At 41.4% G+C, this 19590-nt stretch overlaps 1 protein-coding gene across 1 annotated transcript; it reads right to left on the bottom strand.

Annotated features, from left to right (window-relative positions):
* Positions 1–1496: 1496 nt before the first annotated feature.
* Positions 1497–19353, bottom strand: COMMD5 (COMM domain containing 5). The gene is made up of 7 exons (XM_050901658.1): positions 19182–19353; positions 15748–15908; positions 14589–14617; positions 10591–10641; positions 6505–6600; positions 4588–4663; positions 1497–2009 (listed from the first exon to the last, which is right to left on the bottom strand). The coding sequence occupies exons 1-7, from the start codon at positions 19351–19353 to the stop codon at positions 1908–1910; spliced, it is 687 nt and encodes a 228-aa protein (XP_050757615.1). The 3' UTR covers positions 1497–1907.
* Between the last annotated feature and the right edge of the window lie 237 nt (positions 19354–19590).

The following is a 19590-nucleotide window of genomic DNA, read 5'->3' as shown; positions in this document are numbered from 1 at the left end:
GAATGTATGTTTTGTTTCACAGCTTGTCATAACGTGATTCCAGAAAGATGAACAAGCTTGACAAAGTAAAACCAAAAAGAAAACATCACATTAATGCAATCTACAGTCCACTTGAAGTTATAGGAGCTAATTCCTTTTTATATGCTTTGATGTGACCTGAACACAGTAGTTAAGATGCAGTATGGATCAAACCTGGAAGTTATAGATGAGTAGCCTACAAAGCAAATGGAACATGCAGCTTTTGAACAGTTTGAAATCATGGCTGATAGGTTTATTTGAAACTACAGGACACATTCTTGCACAGGTTTTAAAAGCTTTCTGGACCACAGCTATAAGAAGTCTTTTCTTAAAAAGTATGACAATGAAGTCTTTTTATGCCTGTTGTGATTCTTAAAATCCAAGAGCCAAGTCATCCTTTCCTACACAAACACCTGTGGGAGTGTAAAAGGCCGCCTGAATCCACGATTTTAATTTCAGTGGTTTTCTGTGGGGAGTGAGGAAGTTCTACAATCATAAAAAATGAGAGAGGAGAAGTATGGGTGGTACTACTGAGGTAGAAACCCTGAAAGCAGCTAGAATAAGCCAATGGTTAACAATGGTATTGGCGTGTGCTTTCTAAACTACCTTTGACAGCCAGATAAATCCGATAGTTCTAGGGCCCATGGCCTGTGCTGTCTTTGGGCTGTTGCTCACGGCCTCCATGTCCTTGCTGCTGGGGTAAAACTCGTTCAGGCAATGATTAAGGAATGCATCCCTTCTTGGCAAAACTCTTAGGGACATACTTGTGGTCCCATGGCATTTAAATGAGACTTAAAACATATGCTTCAAGTTAAGGGAGTTCTTCCAAGGTTTACTCGTGGGGCAAAGAAGTAACTTAGAATATTTCAGTTGGAAGAGACCTACAATCATCATCTAGTCCAACTGCCTGACCAATTCAGGGGCTGCCTGACCAATTCAGGGAACTTCAGCCTATGCTTAACTGTTTTCTTGACCTGGGGGCTTGGATATCCTCATACCTGTGACTTTCATCCCAGAGGCTGAATGCAGCCTCTTCATCCTGGGGTCTGACTTGCACTATTAATGAGTATATAGCTGTAGTGGTCTACAAGATTACTGCCTCCTGCTGTTCGCTATCATCGCAGTGCCAGAGGTTTCTGCCCCGTAATAAGTCAGATGATTCCGTTCACATCGAACATATAGGAAATACATGAAACAAGAGGCAGGCATTTCCAGTTAGGAAGCTATGAGATTACTGCTATTTAGCCCATTCTGATCAACCAGATAAAGACTTAGATTGCACTTTTCCACTTCTGCAATTCCATGGAATTAGTTCTGGAAGCTCAGTCGATACTTCTTTCTTGATCCAGACTTCCAATTTTCTTCAAAATTATCCTTTAAATATCTGTAGCTATACCTCAGTCACTTAGTGAGAAGCCAGACAGCAATTTTACTTATGCAAAACTCAAGTTCACATTTGTCATACTAGAGCACAGGAGTGTTTTTTTTATTTTATTTTTTATTTGAGATATTGCAGAGCTTTCTTACGATACACATTGATGGGGCTTCCGGTAGGAGGCTTTCAAAAATAATTAGTGATGAATCATAATCAGAAATAAATGGCACTTTCATCTATTAAGACAGTTATTTAAAAAATGTTTTGATGAATCACGCAAAAATGCTCACAAACAGCATTATACTTTTTCATAGATATATTTTTTGTTTTTCCTAAGTCTTATGAAAAGAGCTTGTGCTTTCAACACTTGAATCGAAAAAATATTTACAGCAGACATCATAAATGCTACACTGCAGTTCAGACAGGCAAAGTGGTGATGGTCCCCTGCTTTGCCAGTCACAAAACACACTGAGGGTTTCAGATCTGTTCTATAACTCCCAATTTAAAAAAGTGTTCAGTCCTGAATCTTCAGTATGCTCCTTTTCTCCAAATCATTCATTTCCTTCAGTATAAGGGCAACATTGTATCTCAGTTCTTGAAACTTTGCAAGTGGCACCTGAAACAGAATATTCATGTTAGAAACATGAAACATCTTAGGAACTTTGACTAGGGCGTGCCTATGGATAGGGAACATTCCACAGTGTCAGCCCAATCTTTCTTAAAATACTTTTTTTTTTTTTTTTTTTTAGACTTAAGACAAAGGATTTGAGGTTAATAAAATTCAGTTAATTCAACTACATCATCTGGGTGAAAAAGGAGAGTGGGAAAAACCAGAAATAACAGCTACGTGGTAGGTTTTCTATACTGCCTGATGTGAGAAAGGAAGTACACCAGAATGTAAACTGATGGCTGCTGTGGTGAAGTAAGAGTCATGGATCGGAAGGAAAGATAAAGACACCTGGAAGGTCATGGAGCCTACAGAATTCTCAAGCAACAAATTCCAGATATTCTGCTTGTCCAAACTTGCAGGAGAAAGGAATTGAGCCTCAAAGCAAGACACTTGGCAGCAACCTCAAGAGCAAAGAGGACTGGGCACTGTCTGTACGCAGAAGGCAAAAGATTTTGATTAAATATACAAAACATTTTCAACTGTGCAGGAGACTAATGGGCTTTCCTTTACCATTTCAAGCCTGAGAAGCCAAATGGATGGAAATCTATTATCTGTTAAGACAGAGAACCACATCTAGAGCACAGGCACAGGCTGGGTGACACAGATTAACATTACAGCAGTGCACAAACACATGTGCTCACATGAGTACCAAGCGCAGTCTAGCTAGTCCCAGGCTGCTCTGCAGGGCACTGCTTAATTTAGTCTACTACTTTGACTACATTGAAGACACGCAGTTCTTTTGACAGAGTCCCTTGTCATCCTTCTGCCTACTGTAGCACAGATATCAATTATGTGAGAGGAATCCAACATCTGATTTCCATTTTCCACATGCATCAGAAATGCATAAAAAGACAGCATGTCCTTTTCACTTTTGACATATATACAACAAAACTCAAAATGCTGCAATTCCCATTGCTTTTCAAAAAAATCTTCATTGTCAGAAGTCACACTGCGATTAAAAAACCAAACCAAACCAAACCCAACCCAAGAGCCCAAAGAGTGTAACTTCTCCCTGTGGCATACACATTTTAAAAGTGTTCGTAATGGAATTACCTTCTGGACTTACCATCTTACATAAGCCCTGTTAGTTAGCAGGACATTCTGAACGTGTCCAAATGAAAGGAAACTGAAGAGCTAAGGACTATATTTGCTTGCATATAGTACCTCGAACCAAAACACAGGTTTATCCCAAAGAGCTACTAACTGCGGGAAGACCACTCATCAGATACAGAAATCGTGTTTACAGCCAGATCTTTGGCATTCAGATCTAAGCAGCAGCAGCAAAGAGCTGAATCTAAGAGAAGCACGTTGTTTGCTATCAGATACCTGCACTTCTGCGCATACTGGACAGGCACACCAACACATCTCTACTGCAGAACAGCAAAGGGTCTTCCACAGAATTACAACAAAAAAAACCCTAAAACCAAACCAAAACAACCAGGAACAATGCCACCAAGACTAAGACTTGACATTATATACCAGGAAATAAAGCCTCAAATATAAACAGTAAAGAATATATACTAGTTTTTATTCTCACAAGTGAAACTTACGCTGTTGTAAAGGGTTAACCTGAAGTCCATGGCATCATTTAAGTTCCATGGAAGACCTCAAACAGAGCATACGGGATGCTCTGAGCTAGACTGTCCACAGAGCGGTGAATTTGATCTCCTGTGAAGTGACACCCTCAACACTTTGCAATGTAGCACAGAATTTGTGCCTTCCTCAATAGCTGCCTTCTTGTGAAGCATTGTAACAGTAAAATCAGTCCACCTCTTTCAACCCACAGTGCTTTGGTGCTTCCTCCAGACTACTACTAACACATGAACTGAAGCCAAAATCTGTACAGAGTTCAAATGTAACAATGCCTGCTCTGCACTGAATTCCTGTATGCACCACCATGTTATTTATAGAACAAATAGCATTCCTTTTCAAAGGTTAAAAATATGGAAGAGTTTATGCCATCTTCTGGCAAGCCTTTACGTACAGCGTCATAGATACTGCCACTGACTAATTCTGAGGTAAAAAGCAAAGCGGTTTTTTTACTTTCTTTCTAGCAGCAAGAACTCTACTGAAGAAAAAGAATACAACTACCTCTGCCACAGAAGAGAATGTTACCATTCTCTACCAAATGTAGGAGGTTTAGAAGTGTATCATACATTATATAAACTACCCCAGTAATTTTTCTGCCCTCGAGAGCCACCATCAGGTCTGAAGGTTACAGCTGATAACAAAACCATAATTTTTAATCAAACCAGATATTATGCAACAGTGCTTTTCAGAAGTTAATATTCTTCTAACAAATGAGGTTTCAGCAAAATGTGTGTAGGAACAAGGCATGAAATGATTTTGGTTGGCGTTTCGTTATATATCGTATGCGGCTACACTGAACATGAAGGATTCCAAAGCAAACCAACCAATGATAAGGCATTGTTTACAAAGGCTTTAATATTTTATGTAGTAATTCAACTTTCTATAAAGAACTTCAAGTGGTTTCTTTTTTATTTATTATGACAATCAGACTTACTTCAAAGCGATGAGCTGTCCCATCTGAAAGCTTCATCATCATTAGAATGGATGGTTGAAGTGCACGGGCCAGTGAACTGAAATTATTTACATTATTAGTATTACAACAATAGACATCAGCAGTGTGATGAGTACAGCACTGTACATTAACAATTTAAGATGTTCATGTAGGCTTTACATAGAACATGAGTAACTTCAATCCCAGAGGCCTGTACCTGGGCTGGCTGGAAACTCAGGAACATAGGAGTCCTGTCCAAGTTACCTCAGTATTGAGACTAAAAATTTTTTTAATAGTTTAGTAACTGCAAGTTTAGGAGCATTTTCATTCTACATAATAATCAGTTTAGTGGAACTATGAGAGGGATAAGAGCTGGCCAAGTACTGGTAGTAATAATGCACAGTTTTCATATGCAGTTTACCGTGTTGCATTAATCCTTTCCATCCCTTCATACTTTCAACTGCCATCTCATTTAGGGAATCAAGCTCTTCCAGTCTTCATCCTAAATCTGTGGATTGTTATTTTATTTGATGACCCAAAGAGGGGACATGAGTCATTCTTGTGCAGCTTCCTTCAACCAATGTTGCCAAAGCCTGCTCAGGTACTGACAGGCGTTACAGCCAGAATGCATACCTCTTCGCAGAGGCTATTCCTGGATGATAAACAAGAAATCCCAGGAGGCAGGTTGACTGGAAAGGAAAATAAGAGGAAGGAAAATGGAAAAGGATAACGTATTGCTCCTGTGTTGTTTGGAAAACAAATCATAGGATTTGCCTGCAGCTTGCAAGCATTGTGCCTGAGGATGTTTAGCTGTACATTTTGCTCTCTTATAGGTACAGATTTTTTCTGCATAGTGATACCTGTGTGGTGCTTACAGCACTGCTCATCTGAGAGTCACCTCAACTAGGAGCTTGTGGCCATTACTATTTTCATTGGGAGCCTTTTTTCTTAATTTCAAGAAGACTATCCCTGATTACCCATGGGCCTCTCAACTATGGCAGCAAGAGACTGCACTCTCCCTTGGATGCAGGTATTCATGAATGCAATATGAAGTTACTCAGGCTAATAATTTATGCTACTGACAAATACTGGATCATCTTTCAATTTCTTTCACCCTGGTCCGTCTTGGTTAGAACTAGACAAAGACTAGGAACAGCACAGACAACAGGTTTCTGTTTCCTTCTGGCTCTAGCCAAAGATCTATCCCCCAGCTGCCTCTGCTGTGGCAGATGGCAAGAAGCTATTCACTGCAGGCACAGAGAGGATGATTGCAAAGGCCTTTACTCCTGTTTTGTGAAAGAAACTAGGAGGTAGATCAATGACCAATTGCATAACGATGGCAGTGTAAAGGTGCTGTTCTGAAGCCTCTCTTTGTAGGCTCCACAGCAGACTGTACAGGTGATGGAAAGTCATTTTATTTAACACGTGCAACATACAAATGATAGTCTACTTGAGAAGTTGAATAGATGATTTCTCTCCCCTGCTCCAGTGAAACTGAGAGCTTGGCTGGTTGCGTCAGGCTCAATCCATCTAATTTATTCCATCATCTCTGAGGACCTGTGGAGCTGTATCAGCTCCATTAAGTTCTAAAATATTGAAAGAAAGACTCAAACTTTGAGTGAAATGTTTCTAGCACAGAGGTTTTAGAGATCAAAACAAATAAGGAGCCTAAAAAGTATCATTAGAAGAAGATGAAGGCAGCAGCCTGTTGGCAGGTCCATGTTAACAGCAGTAACCTGTATATAAACTGACTTCTACACTCAGTTCAGAAAATCCCCTCCGTATCTTACCATTTAATGCTACATGCCATCCCTAACAGCAAGATACATTTTAACACTGTTAACATTTTTAAGCAGCACAAGAAGTCAGTTTAACCTTGGCAAAATAATTTCTAGGGTCATGCAGGATTCTCTTTTATACCTTGTGGATATAGCTACGTCCACTCTCCACTTGAAGTCCTGGACACTTGGCAGCCTACTTCCTTGTATCAGAGCTGTGCCTTCGGAAGCAGGACGCCTACAGAGTAAATCAGAAATGGGAGACTGAAATGCAAATTCATAAAAGAAACAACAATCTAAAGAGAAAATAAGATTCCTTAGAACAAACCTGTCCAGAACTTGTTTCTGTCCTACATCTATCCTCATTTAGAGAGGTCTGAATGAGTGGAGGTTTTGTGTATTTAAGACAGCTGTGCTCAGACTACCCACTTTTCCTATGTTTAACAAAGGTCCATGTTAAAAAAAAAGAGACCAAGTGACTCTGTGTAATTCCAGTAAACTGATGTCACTATAAAGATTAGTAAGAGTCATTGTGGTGCCTGGCCTATCTGTTATTTCAATTATATGCAACTGTGAGGCATAAAAAGGGATCTGCAAATATATCTTTACCTTCATGCAGATCCAACAGGAACAAGCAAGCAGGAATGGGACAGATGACTTGAGCAAAAAGGTTGGAATAAGGTCACTGTGCTCTTTCAGCAGAAAGCATCTAGTATTAGCGAGCAGCAATGTTTTAAAATATAATAATATTAGTGTGTACTTTGAAGCATACTTTAAAAAAAAAAAAAAACCAAAACACACAGTGGTTCTTCCTAATCCAACATAATTTACAAACTCTAAGTTCCTTATGTAATGTTCACTGCCAACCCCAGCACAACCTTCAAGATTTTTGTCTAGTCTAATGTGTAAGAAACCAAGGACTTCATTTATTACTCGTATTGCAGGAAGAATCAGGCTGATCAAGCCTCAGTTTGACAGTGATTAAACTTCAGATGGTTGACATTCTTTAAAATTTTAACAGCATCTTAAGCTCTGGGTAAGTAAACAAGCCAAATCTGATACAAAGACGTTAACAACCACCCGTTTTTATATATATATATGCAGAAATATCTTCAGAGTGAGGTCACTCAGCTGGTCCATTCAGGAGCTAGTCTGGACTTCATGTTAGTTACCTTTTTTTTTTTTGCTAAGCATCCCATGTCTCTGGAAGTTATTTACGGTACATTTCAAAGCTACTCCAGTACTCCTGCTAAGGGCAGGATAAGAAACATTACATCCTTTATCCATGGTGCTAGACATAATCTAATTACAGACTTTACATCAGAAAGGAATCCTCTGCGAACAAATCAAGGACTGTAGGAATGATAGTCTAACATCCCTACTCAGGTTCTTGTGCGCAAGTTAGCTGGTGCCTTTACAAACTGCCCAGAAAGATTAATGATTTGGTAAGGTACACAGGACTGACAGGCTGAGATCCTCCAATACTCTTGCATTTAGCAAAGGCAATGGAAGAAAGAATCTATCCTATTTTGGGGGGGTTGGGTGCTGTCAGAAGTGACACACATTCCTAATAGTATGGCAAAGGAATGAGCAGAAAAAAATAGATCAGCTGGTTCTGACTCACTGAAGTAGGTCACCACAGCTGGGTGCAACCATGAGAAGCTGGAGTATAGAACGGTCATTAGCAGGGTTAAACAATAAGAACAGGCCTTTCCCTCAGTGGCGAGCTGCTGCCAGAGTATGGCTTAATTTGGGGAATGCCTAAAAATAGCCACACTGCTACCGCTTCCTGAAGACACGCTAACTCCCGTCAATGGAAGACAGTCCGTTCAGTGCAGCACCAGCATTTGGGGGGAAGAAAGAGGAGAGAAAACAGGAAGACATTCGAGTTAGTGGTGGTGGGAAAGGTCAGCAATGCCCAAACAGAGGTGAAGCTTCTGAATATTGTTAAGCTATGGCATTTCTGTGGCCAAACCCCAAAGCTTTAGTTCTGGTCAGGACTGCACTTCAGTACCATTCCCCCAGAAAGACTCGCGGCTTTTATAGCTTAGTTTAAGCTTCTGTCAGCACCTTCCCAGCTTGGACAAGATCACAGCTGGAACTGCAAGAGTAAGGATGACAGAATGTGCATAGTGGCCACCATACATCCAGAAATTATACAGGCCATTAATCAAACCATTGATTTCTAAGAGGAATAGCAAAATGGAACAGGAAAGACTCAATGGATCTTATATCCAAAACCTACAGACTATAATTACATTTTGTAAACACTCTGTGCCAACAGCTGCAATATGCTGTCAGCACATAGTGCAGAAGGCAGAAGTTAGAACAAGTAAAGCACCATGGATCAGCTAGAGATCATCCAAACTATACGTGGAAAGGATGATACACCTGGTGACAAGAACATCATCTGCCAAAGGATGCAACAGAAGAGCACTCGAAAATGAAAGATTAGAGAATTTGGAGCAGCAGCTGACCTAACATTATCAAAACTAAAGACAAATTCTGGATGGTTCCCTATGCACATAACAAGACATGCCCAGCAGGCCACTGAACAGGGAGAATGAATAAATTGGTATGTGTGAAATGCTGACAAATGGCACACAGAACGCACCCTCCTGGTAGAAACTAAAGCTACACTATTTAAAAAAAAAAAAAAAAAAAAGCAGTACATTTATTATAAACATTCAGAGAGGAGGACGTTAGGGTTATCCTTTCCCTTAAAAAAAAAGTTCTAATTTCATGCAGTTATTTGATGGTGTCAATGTGGCAAGTTTTTCTTTCCTTTCAGTCTATATACCTTGATGGAACTGTGGGGACACAGAAATACAAGTGTCAAATTTCCAGTACTTCAGAGCTGTTGTTTAGTGAACAAAATTGCAAAAATAGGATAAGATGCCAGGAAAAGTATTAAAAGGGGATTTCTCTGGGTTATCTAGCTCATACTGAATTTTTGATCAGAGGCTAATACTTCTCCTACCATCACAATCATATATATTTACAACTCAATAAGCATATGTATGATTCAGTGTTACATTTAAGATTATAAAAGCAGATCTGTCTAGAAATCAAATCTGAGGTGCTCTTCTCTGGTCTCAAAACACAGAGCAAGATTACACTGGATAATCACAGCTTTCAAAATGAGAAAAAGCTAAATTTTCCAGCATCGTGATTTCACAGTAGAAAACAGACAATCATGCATGCTTCAAATGACATCTAAATTTATCTTCTTTCTCCACTGCAAACAATATTTCCACTTTGCAACCATGAATTTTGCATTCTTAACACCTATAATTCAAACAGAAGAGCAAAGAATAGATGAGAAAGCTGAATTTATTTTTACTTCAAGAACCTTTAGCTTTAAGCCACAATCTTAACCAAGGAAATGAAAAATATTTTTAACTTTGGTAGCAGCATTCAGACCCTTGTGAGGGTAACTGAAATACCACAACTATGATTATCAGGATTCCATGCAGAATATCTGGAGCAGCGTTGGGTTAGTGCTGCTATGTGCTGAGTGACCTCAAGTTTCAAGGAGGAAAGTTTTGCATATGCAAAAAGTTCAAGCAATTTCTAGATGTAGGATAAGCTAAATATGGTTGAGCAGAGAACCATATAGAAAAAAGGAATCCCTAGAACGGACAAAAGAGATAGGCTGTTCAAAAAGTACTTGATTTAGTACTTCCTCTGGAGCTACTGAGGTATACTGCTTAGAAAATTAATTACAGCTAGCAGAGCACTTGATATCTCATACATGTCATCAAGTCACCCAGTGTGAATTCCCAATTCAACTGTACATTAAGACTTGATTAAATGCTATCTGAGAAAGCTTCCATGAACCACAGCATGTAGAAGCCATACGTATTCTCAACAAAGCAAGTCTTTCACTTTTGCTCTAACTTGCAATGATAACGATGATAAAAATGCTTAATTCTGCAATGCATTTTTCATCTGTAGGTAGTGATGCACCTCACAGGGTCTTTAGAACATTATAAAAACTGATGGGTGATGATCACAGAAAAATTGAAAATTGGCATGAAAGCTACTTACTGCATATATAGCCATGCATGATGGACATCACGTTACGTTGAATCAAAATAATGGGACAAATCTTGCTCTCATTAATTTAGAGAATTTTGCTGTTCCTTCAATAGGCCTGGGATTTTTGTCAGCAGAGCTCTGTGCAACCCTGCTGGTTGCACAATGCACGATACATGAAGATACTAACCTGTTACCAAAGACTATACTGGAAAAGTCCACAATGAAATCTTCTGGTATCCTTAAAGAGAAGAGCAATACAAAATAGTTAAGTGTTTTGTAACCACAAATATACAGCCTTAGCTACCAAAAAAAAACCAACCCCCAAAAAACCCCCTATAATAGAACACAGAAAATGTGTCAACATTTTCCATCTTCCATTGCTTAAAATTGCCATCAGCTCTTACATAAGCATTTCAGTACTGATTCAGTCTAGGCTCTCAATTGGCCGGCCAATGTTTTTATATCACGAACCCTAAAAACTGTATTACATCTTCCTGTCCTACCTAGTATGACAACATTGAGTTTCAGAAGAACCCAGTATTTGCTTAACTTCTCTCAGTAAAGTCAAGAAAAATTGTACTGATGGCTCTGACAAGTGCAGAAGGCAGGCCAGCAATACATGCTTTCAAAAATCCCAAACCTACACATTTCATTTCAGTTTCACCTGAAGCGTAATGAAAAGACGACAGAATGGATTGCTCCCTCAAAAGTAAAAACAGAGGCCCTTGTAGCTCAGATTACTTACAAAAGGAGCATATCTAACATGGGGACGACAAGCATAGATTTGATGGGGACCATGAGAACTGGTCAAATAGACCAACTCACACTCCATCCACCCTATGCCTCTCCACTACTTTACCATTCCTCTGACACTGTTGTTGCCTCACAAACAAGCTGCTGTTGATTTCAGTTCAATATATCAGGCTGTGAATGGCAAAGACTGCAGAGCAAACACTATCCATTCAGGTGCCTTTGCCACAGGGACAGTAACCTCCTACAGAGAGGCAGGTTGGACAAGTGGGAGAAGTAACTACTTCTGCTGCCACAGTTAAATCCAGCACTCAACACGAATCAGCACCCAGAGACATTACTCACCAGTGGCTTGAGATACACAGCGGTATATCAAAGAAAAATCAAAGCAAACAAGGAAGTTACCTGTCCTAAAGGGCTTACAGTGTCTAATGATGGGAGAAAAAACAACTCATCAACTCACACAGTCAGAAGATGAAACAGCAGTTATTAGAGCTTGAATTCTTAATGGAAGAAGTGGGGTTAAAACACATTTTTAAATGGTGCTTGGATAAAACTAAATTCCTATTAGCAAGGTAGTTATCTGAGGCAAACTGGGAAGTGAGGAGGAGCGACTAGACAGTGCTTTTTTGGCTGCACGTGTCTGTTTTTCTTTCAGAAGAGACAAGACACTATTTCTGCAAACATTACTTATACTTTCCTTGCAAGTGTATCAGGTAACCATCCTGATGATGACAGAGTATCCTCTGTATGTAGTAGAATAGCCGGAGACAGGGGGTTGTAATATGATTATTATGATACCTATCACAATACTTGCTGGACTGTAAGAGAAAGTGTTACTAAACCAGAAGCATTAATGCTACCTTTGAGCTTGCATTATTTTTGCTGTGCAGTTAATGATTTTGCTGAAAATTCTGTTCCTGGCTCAAGCAGCTCACACGAGGCCAGTCACGCACTAAGCAGATCAGACACAGCCCATGGCACAGCTCAGGCCTGAGCTACAGATGGCAATCAGTTTTCAAAGGAACATTCTGAGGAAGGGACTCAAAGGGCAAGAAAGAAGGTGTGAGGATGTCTCAATCCCATGTTATTGGCCTGAGCCATAAAATAATTAAACAACCTGAGAGGGGAGGGAAAAAATAGCACCCACAACTTAGAATGAATTTATTCTCACTGGCTCAGCCAGTCAGGCCAAGAAATAGGGGATATAGAATGGCAACCCTGTGAAACCAGTAGTACTGATCTAATTAATCAGAAGTGGGCATGTCTCCCAGCCTCTCTCTCTCCACCAAAACTAGAAGCCAAGACCAGCTGCATCACCAGGAAATTGAGAATTACAAGACTTTATATGGGTGGAATTAGTCCCATCTTCAGCTTCACTGAAAGAAACAAAATAGAATGCAGGAGAGGTAGGAAAAAAGGTAATTTGGCTCAGAGCTCAAACCTTTTAAAAGAAGACACAACAAAAAAAGGGAAATAAGCCATTTTTCTGCCTTAAAATGCAAAATACCTGCCCAAACACTGGGTGCCAATAATGCCAAGACACTGCTGTTCAACCGATTACATGTGTTCTTCATGCCCATGATCACAGGATGACCCACAGGAGTCACTGCAGAAGGATAAGTGTCTGAATGTAATTAGTAGGTGCCTTACAAACACGCAGGTATTTCATCTCCAAACCCAAGTGCATTGGGAAACATAGGAAATTACATTTCCCATAGGAATCGAAGATGCTAAAGATGCTACCAAATTTACTAAGTATCATAGCTTGAGAGTAGAATAAGCTATTTAGTCTTCTAAAAGTCACCTTGAGCCACAAGGTGAAGAGAGCTACTCACAGGAAATAAGACTGTCAGAGATGGAATTTAGGAAGAGTCCCAATAATGTGAGAATCACGGGAGCGTAGCAGCAACGAGCAGCCCGTAAAACATACAAGTCTGCAAGCAACACAAATGCAGTTACCTGAACTATTGCTGCTATATCAGTCGTGTTAACTAGAACAAGATGAAAAAGATTTATCAAGATACAAAAGATAGAAAAAAGATCACCCAGACTGAAAAGTGTCTTCATAGTTCCATGAATAAACCATAAAGTGAGAAAAAAACCCAAACCAGCTACAAAAGTGTAAGGCATTAAAGCGTGGTCAAATGACAAGGACAGGGCCTGGGAGGCTGTATGTCTGGATACAGCCAGTGTACACAGCCAGCCCAGCCAGTGACGTCTGGCACTCCTGTATACCAGCTTTCTCCACTACTCAACAGAGGAATATTCACCCACCCCCAGAGAACCTGGCATGGAGCTTTTAGTGCTCTTCATTATTCCTTAACCACACTGAACACATTCGGTGTGCACCTCAAAAAACACCAACTCCCACTGGGTCAAAAGCAAGTCATTGGTTTCTTACTGACCTACTTTAACCTGGGTGTGAAGTCCATGATGCGGCAGAGGAAGCAGCTTGCATTTTAGCTCACAAGACAAAAGGCAGGCCAAACTCCAGCACTGAGCTGCAGACAAAATCGTATCAACTAGCAAGGCACCTTTCCTCATGGCCCCAATTACACCTTTCACCGATTACACGTCTAAATCTGCAGCTTTAATTTGCCTGAAGTTGCTCATAAAGTAAATTATGCTTATGACTCCGCAGAACAGAGTCTGAGGAGAAAGCCAGTGTGCAGGTTAACAGACAAATAAGGATGAAAAAAGAAGAATTAGAAACATATCTATCTATTTCTCCTAGGTAGCAATCAGAATGCTAAGAATTATGGGAAATTAGCATTTTAAAATAATTGAGCCTTGGTGCAGAAGTTTCTCTAGAGATGAAAACATCAGCTGCTGTTATTCTCTCATTGCTACTAAATATGGAAATAAGGGAACTCTATAGATTATTAGCATCTGATGTCTAGCTTTTAGGATATGAACTTCTACTCTGAACAGACTGATACAGATTTTGACTAAGTCTGTAACGTTATGCTTTCTTGGGTAATGGGCAGGAGAGACTGTAGCTGAACAAGGTGGTAGGATTTCACGAACGTTATATCATTGGCCTTTCAAAGAAGAAGAAAAGTAGGGCAGTTTCTTAGCTTCTGAAATGTTACCGCTGTCTTACCAAACATGTTAAAAAATACTGCAGGGCAAGGTGGGGATGGCAGAGAGAAGGTCACTCACATTTGCATAACCTACATTACAGACTAAATTAGACCAATCTCTCCAGCACGTGAAATTTACTGCTCATGCTCAGTGCTAAATCAAGTCTTACACAACACCTGTTTTTTTCCTCTGGCTTCACATGACATTTGGCAACATATGTATTATGTGTTATTTACAGGTAATTTTTATACCAACTTTGTTGTGTAAAAAAGTTGATTTGGGGAAGCAGTTACATAAAAGTTATGAAAAAACAAACAGATTAAAAAAACCAGGCATAAACAGACATACCTGAGCTCCTTTAGGTCTTCCTTAAAAACCTAGAAAGACAAGGAAGGTGAAGTTTTACAGGATGTAGCCTTGAAAGGTTCTTACCTAGTGAGTTAATAGTGGTTACTTGCTTGGTATCTCTCCCCGAAAGTTTTACTCTCGAGTGCCAGTAGTTTTGAGATGACAGGTTACACATTGAGAAGAATTTCCAGAAGTGTGCAGTCAAGTTGCGAGAAACTAATTTTAAAGACCTAAATCTCTTGGAAGCCTTTCTTTTTGAAAACATCATTCCTGCCATTTCTTTTATGTAGCTATCCATAACACAGTCTTCTTTCAGAGTAATTATGTACCCTTATTCTCAAATATGTTTTGCAGTAACTTGTTTAAACTATGACAACAGACAGGAAGTGGCAAAAGATAAGCTCTGAATACTAAAAGCATACTTTCACTATGTTTCCTGCAATATATGAGCTTTCCCAGTATGCCTGGGTAAATATGAAAACAGCATCTTAAACAAGAGAGAGGTGCTGGAAGCCCAAAAATGGTTCACTCACATAAAAATAAAATGAGAAAAGAAAAAATGTAAGGTAAAGTAACATGAAAAAGGAAAGAAAATAGCCATGAAGAAGGGATAGGGGTTGGGAACATGGCAGATGTATACATATTCACACAGAACATCCATAGCATAAGCAGAAATAGCACTTCCTCCCAGTTTCCACTAGATTGTTCTGGCCATAAGACCTTCCTTCCTCTATGGCAGAAGTATGAAGAAAGGCAGGCAAACAAATATGAGAAATTCTAAGTGTGGACAAAATGAGTGGTATGTGTGAACACACAGGGTGAGAGAGCTGATGCCAATGAAATAACACTTTGCAATGGCTTCTTTTGGGGTTTTAATTCAGGAGCGAAAACAAACGTGCACAGTAAACAGATGCTGAAGCAGAAAAAGATTCAGGAATCTCTTTCCCAAAGCTTAAATACCCTTCCAAAAAGCTCACTGTAAATCTACCCAACAAGTAAAATAATAAGCTGTAGATTTTTACCAGTTTCTTCCAACCACTTTAACTTGGAGCAACATTTTTATGTGCAGCTCCCCACCCTGGCAAATAGGGTTTAGATGGTAACTCGCGTCTGACGCAGCTTTTAACTTATCAGGACTCCAAGTACTCCCAGAACTTACTTCTTGTTTGAAAGTTGATAAGGGGAGTCTCAGCGCTTCTCGGAGAAGGGTATACATGCCAGAAATGAGGAAAGCAAGTTGCTCTTCTGAGAGATTAGTGCTTTCTGCAATCAGCTTGACAGATTCCTTGCAGTCTTTTCCTTCCAATGCATTAACAGTGACTGTGAATAAGGAAGCAAAGCAAGATCCCTTTAAAAAGAGGAAGACCTGGAGACCGTGAACATTAACATAAATATCTCTAGGATTTTACTTGACTTAATGTACTGACATTTTCCCTGATGTGAAACTGTCACTTCAGGTCTCTGTAAATACATCTGATCATCCACCACCACAGGTCAGTCTCACAACACTTTACCAAGAGAACTTCAATGGATTAAGCTTTTGCATTGTAAAATCGAAGATGTTTTCACTGTTGAAATTTGTTCCAGTGGGATAATGCAAAAAAGATAAAAAAATTCATCACTCATGAGTACAAATCCAACTTGAGCTTCTATCAACAAACTTGTTCACGTCAGAAGTCTGCTTACAGCTTAATTACACTTCTGATACACAGGATAAGAGGATTGAGAGAGTAAACAATTCAACACTGTTCTCCAATGTTTTACATAATTAATTTATCTTGCAATGTCAGCAGACACTAAGGATTGAATGAGCAAGGAGACAAAACAAAACCTTCAAGTTTTGTAGTTTGCACAACTGTTGATAATACAGACTTTAAAGGAAATTACTGCTAGCCCATGTGGCAATATTATCCACTAATAAGTGGTATGGGTTTATCTCAATCTTCATCATTCAGTTAGTCTTCCTTTTCCATAAATGCACTGGCTTATATAAATTTCTGTTGTCATGTCAGCATCTGTCCCGCACTCTGATCAGTCTGGATGGAGTGCTGGAGCCACAGGAAGCCCCACTCTGGATAAAAAAAAGATTACTGACACAATCCCATTGCAGGATTGGGGCATTAGATTCGTCATTTATGATGAGCCATATTAGTGCTGTGAATAAAACATGAAAAGTTAAAAACATCCACCAAGTGTTACTGAAAGCCAACACTAAGAGATTAGCTTAATACTAATGTTGAAAAAGAAAAAAAAAAAAAAAAAGGAAGAGTTTTAATCAAACTGCCAGCCTTCCTTTTGGTATTAGGTGAGTTCCACTGGCTATCATCTTCTAATTCTGGATAAATTCTCTTTCCTTTTCGCATTTTTAAATGCACACCAAATTCAGTGGTGAGTCTTGGGTCATCCACGTGGCTGACTGAATTTGTCTGGCACTATCTGCATGGCAGATTTCGCACAGAGTAGCTAGGATGTGCAAAGTGCTAGTACCGAGCTTTCCACGCTGTCTGAAAAAGGCTCTGCTCTACGACAACAAAACGGACTTTGAGAAGAGTCTACTGGAAAGGCCAGCACTGAGGCCTGTCTGCTAGATCATGCGCAGAGCAGGAAACAGGTTGCCATCTACTTACCTACTGAAATACAACTTTGATCTGTTTCTTCAAAGAACAACGGGTTGCTTATAGTTTTTAACTAGACAGCTTTAATGACAATATCGGTCTTCCTTCTGTTGACCAGCCCTAATAACTGGTTAAAAATCCATGTCTTCTTTTATAACCTACCTGCATTACCCTAGAATACAAGACTTTTTACTCAGTATAGCTCAGGAAACTCAGAAATCTCAGCTGTACCAACATTTCCTACAGTCAATCTGAGGGAGAAAAAAAAAAGAATAACCCAAAAACATCCCAAGAAAATCTCACTGCTGGGTCATTTGCTCCTAGTAGAAGACGCCTGCGGTCTCAAACTTACACTTGCAGTTTAGCAGAGCCTGCAATAACACTGGCTGGATAACCCTGAGATAATGGTATATGCAGTTTTTATATAATGAACTGAGCAGGCACATGAAGCAGCATTTCATTTTTTGTATTAGTTATTATTTAGCAATAGAGTAAGAACAGCAGCCTCAAAAAACTAACTTGGTGCAAGTGCCAGAGCAATTTAGATACACTCTTGAACTCCATCATGCCTTCAAAGACTACTAAACCTTCAAAGGAAAAACCGCTGTCCTGCAAGCTGTTAATCACAGACCAGCAAGAGCAGAAGACGACTGGAGATTTCTGCCAGCCCCGCATCACCTGGGGGCTGCCTCCATCCGCGCTGGGGGACCCGGGCACTGGGGTGAACCAGTGCGGAAGGGTGACCTGCCCCGGCTTCAGCCGGTTTCGAAGGACTGCTTGCTCCCCCTACAGCAGGGAGCATTTATTGCACGCTTAAGTGTAGGCGATCATTTACACCGAAATTAAACCCAGATGGGGCTTAGGAGATGGTCAGGCTTCCTGGCACTGACCCAACTGTTCGGTCTCCGTTGTCCCTGCACTAGACAGCAAATATGGTTCAACATCTGTATTTACTTTTGTCCCAAATGCCTCTGCCTATATGTAGCTTTATTGCTTTCAATTATTGTAAGGAAACTCGGGATACGTTGCTCCATTTCTGACACTGTGCAGCAACACTTTTAAAGACAAACCAGCTACCAGATGCTTTGAGTCCTTATTGATTCAAATCAAGAAGAAAAAAGGAAATGAAGCTAGCTGAGAGAACGTGCATGTAAGGATCGCAGCACTACGCCATGCTGCGCAGCAGTTGGTCTCCTCTCAGCTGGCCACAAACAAGCTGTGCTTTTGCTCTGCTAATCAAGTCTTCTCTTTGATTATTCTGTGATTATTTTGCATACAATAATTTACTCAACCGAGTAACTCTGATTTTGGTGGTCAAAGGCGCCTTGAGAAAATCTCACCTGTCTTGCCTTACCACAGGGAGAAGCCTCACAGACAAAAATCAAACAGGCAGAGTATTTTCAATCTTACAGCCCCAACTTCAGTAAGACACCTGCACTTTGAGGTTCCTTTATTTTCTCCTGCACGTTAGGAAAACATCCATGGGGTCTCTGACTTCCACATGCCCTACACAATCTGACAGTGACTCGACCGCTGGCTCTGCGACTGAGGGATGAGAGAGGAATGATTTTAACAGCACTCGGTGCGAGTTTGGGGGCCATCCACAGCTGCAAAGCTCCGTACCTCATTTTCACGGATTTTACAGAATTTTAGAATACAACCAAGAAAACCCGTCGTTGTATTTAACCCTCAGCTTTAGCTTCCTGCAGGGAAAAGCAATGGGACGCGCCCCACGAGAGCTGCAGCACGGCAGGGGAGAGCAGCCCCTCCAGCTGCCCTTGCCTTCCCAAGAGGATCCACGGCTTCCTCGAGGAACCCGATGGGCAACATCGGGTCTGGCTGGGAAATCCCTCCCGTCCCTCTGCGGCGGGGCAGCGGGGGCCCCTCCCACGCCTACACCGCACGAAGGGCGGCGGGGAGCCCCGGGGCAGGGCGAGCCCCGGCTGCGTGCCGAGGGCAGGCCACGCTCGGGCCCTACCTTTGAGGAGCCGCCGGAAGGCCTCCTTGCCCACGTCCTGCACGCCCCGGGCCATGGCCTCCACCTCGGCCGGCACCCGCGGCCCCAGGAAGCCGCCGCCGCCGCGACCCCCGCCGCTCTCGCCGTGCCCGTAGGCCGCCCCCGCGGCCTTACCCGCCGCCGCCGCCGCCATAGCAGCGCGGCCCCGCCGGGCGCTGACGCGCCGCCCCACGCGCGGGGCGGAAGGCGGAGGCGTGTGCTGGGGGCGGGCACGCGTGGGCCGCCATCCGCCCTCCGCCGCGGCAGGGGGCGCTGTGCCGTCCCGGCGCGGAGGGTCGGCGCCGGAAGGAGCGCGCCGCGCCGGCCGGGAGGCTGAGGCGCATCCCGGGACCGGCCGCTTCATGGCGGCGCTGGCGGCTCGGCCGCTGCG

This window comes from Gymnogyps californianus, chromosome 9 (assembly GCF_018139145.2).
Source record: "Gymnogyps californianus isolate 813 chromosome 9, ASM1813914v2, whole genome shotgun sequence".
In the NCBI taxonomy this organism is placed as follows: Eukaryota; Metazoa; Chordata; class Aves; order Accipitriformes; family Cathartidae; genus Gymnogyps; species Gymnogyps californianus.
Note: the sequence above shows the minus strand (reverse complement) of the source record. Positions and strands in the feature narration are given on the sequence as shown.

Bases quoted from the DNA above. Each gene is read 5' to 3' on its own strand.
- COMMD5 (XM_050901658.1), bottom strand. From the start codon at position 19,353: ATGGCGGCGGCGGCGGCGGGTAAGGCCGCGGGGGCGGCCTACGGGCAC. The intron at 14,618-15,747 runs GTAAGTTCTGGG...TTGTCTTTCTAG, and splicing joins TATCAACTTTCAAACAAGAA to GTTTTTAAGGAAGACCTAAA. The intron at 10,642-14,588 runs GTATGTCTGTTT...CTTCTCTTTAAG, and splicing joins GAAGACCTAAAGGAGCTCAG to GATACCAGAAGATTTCATTG.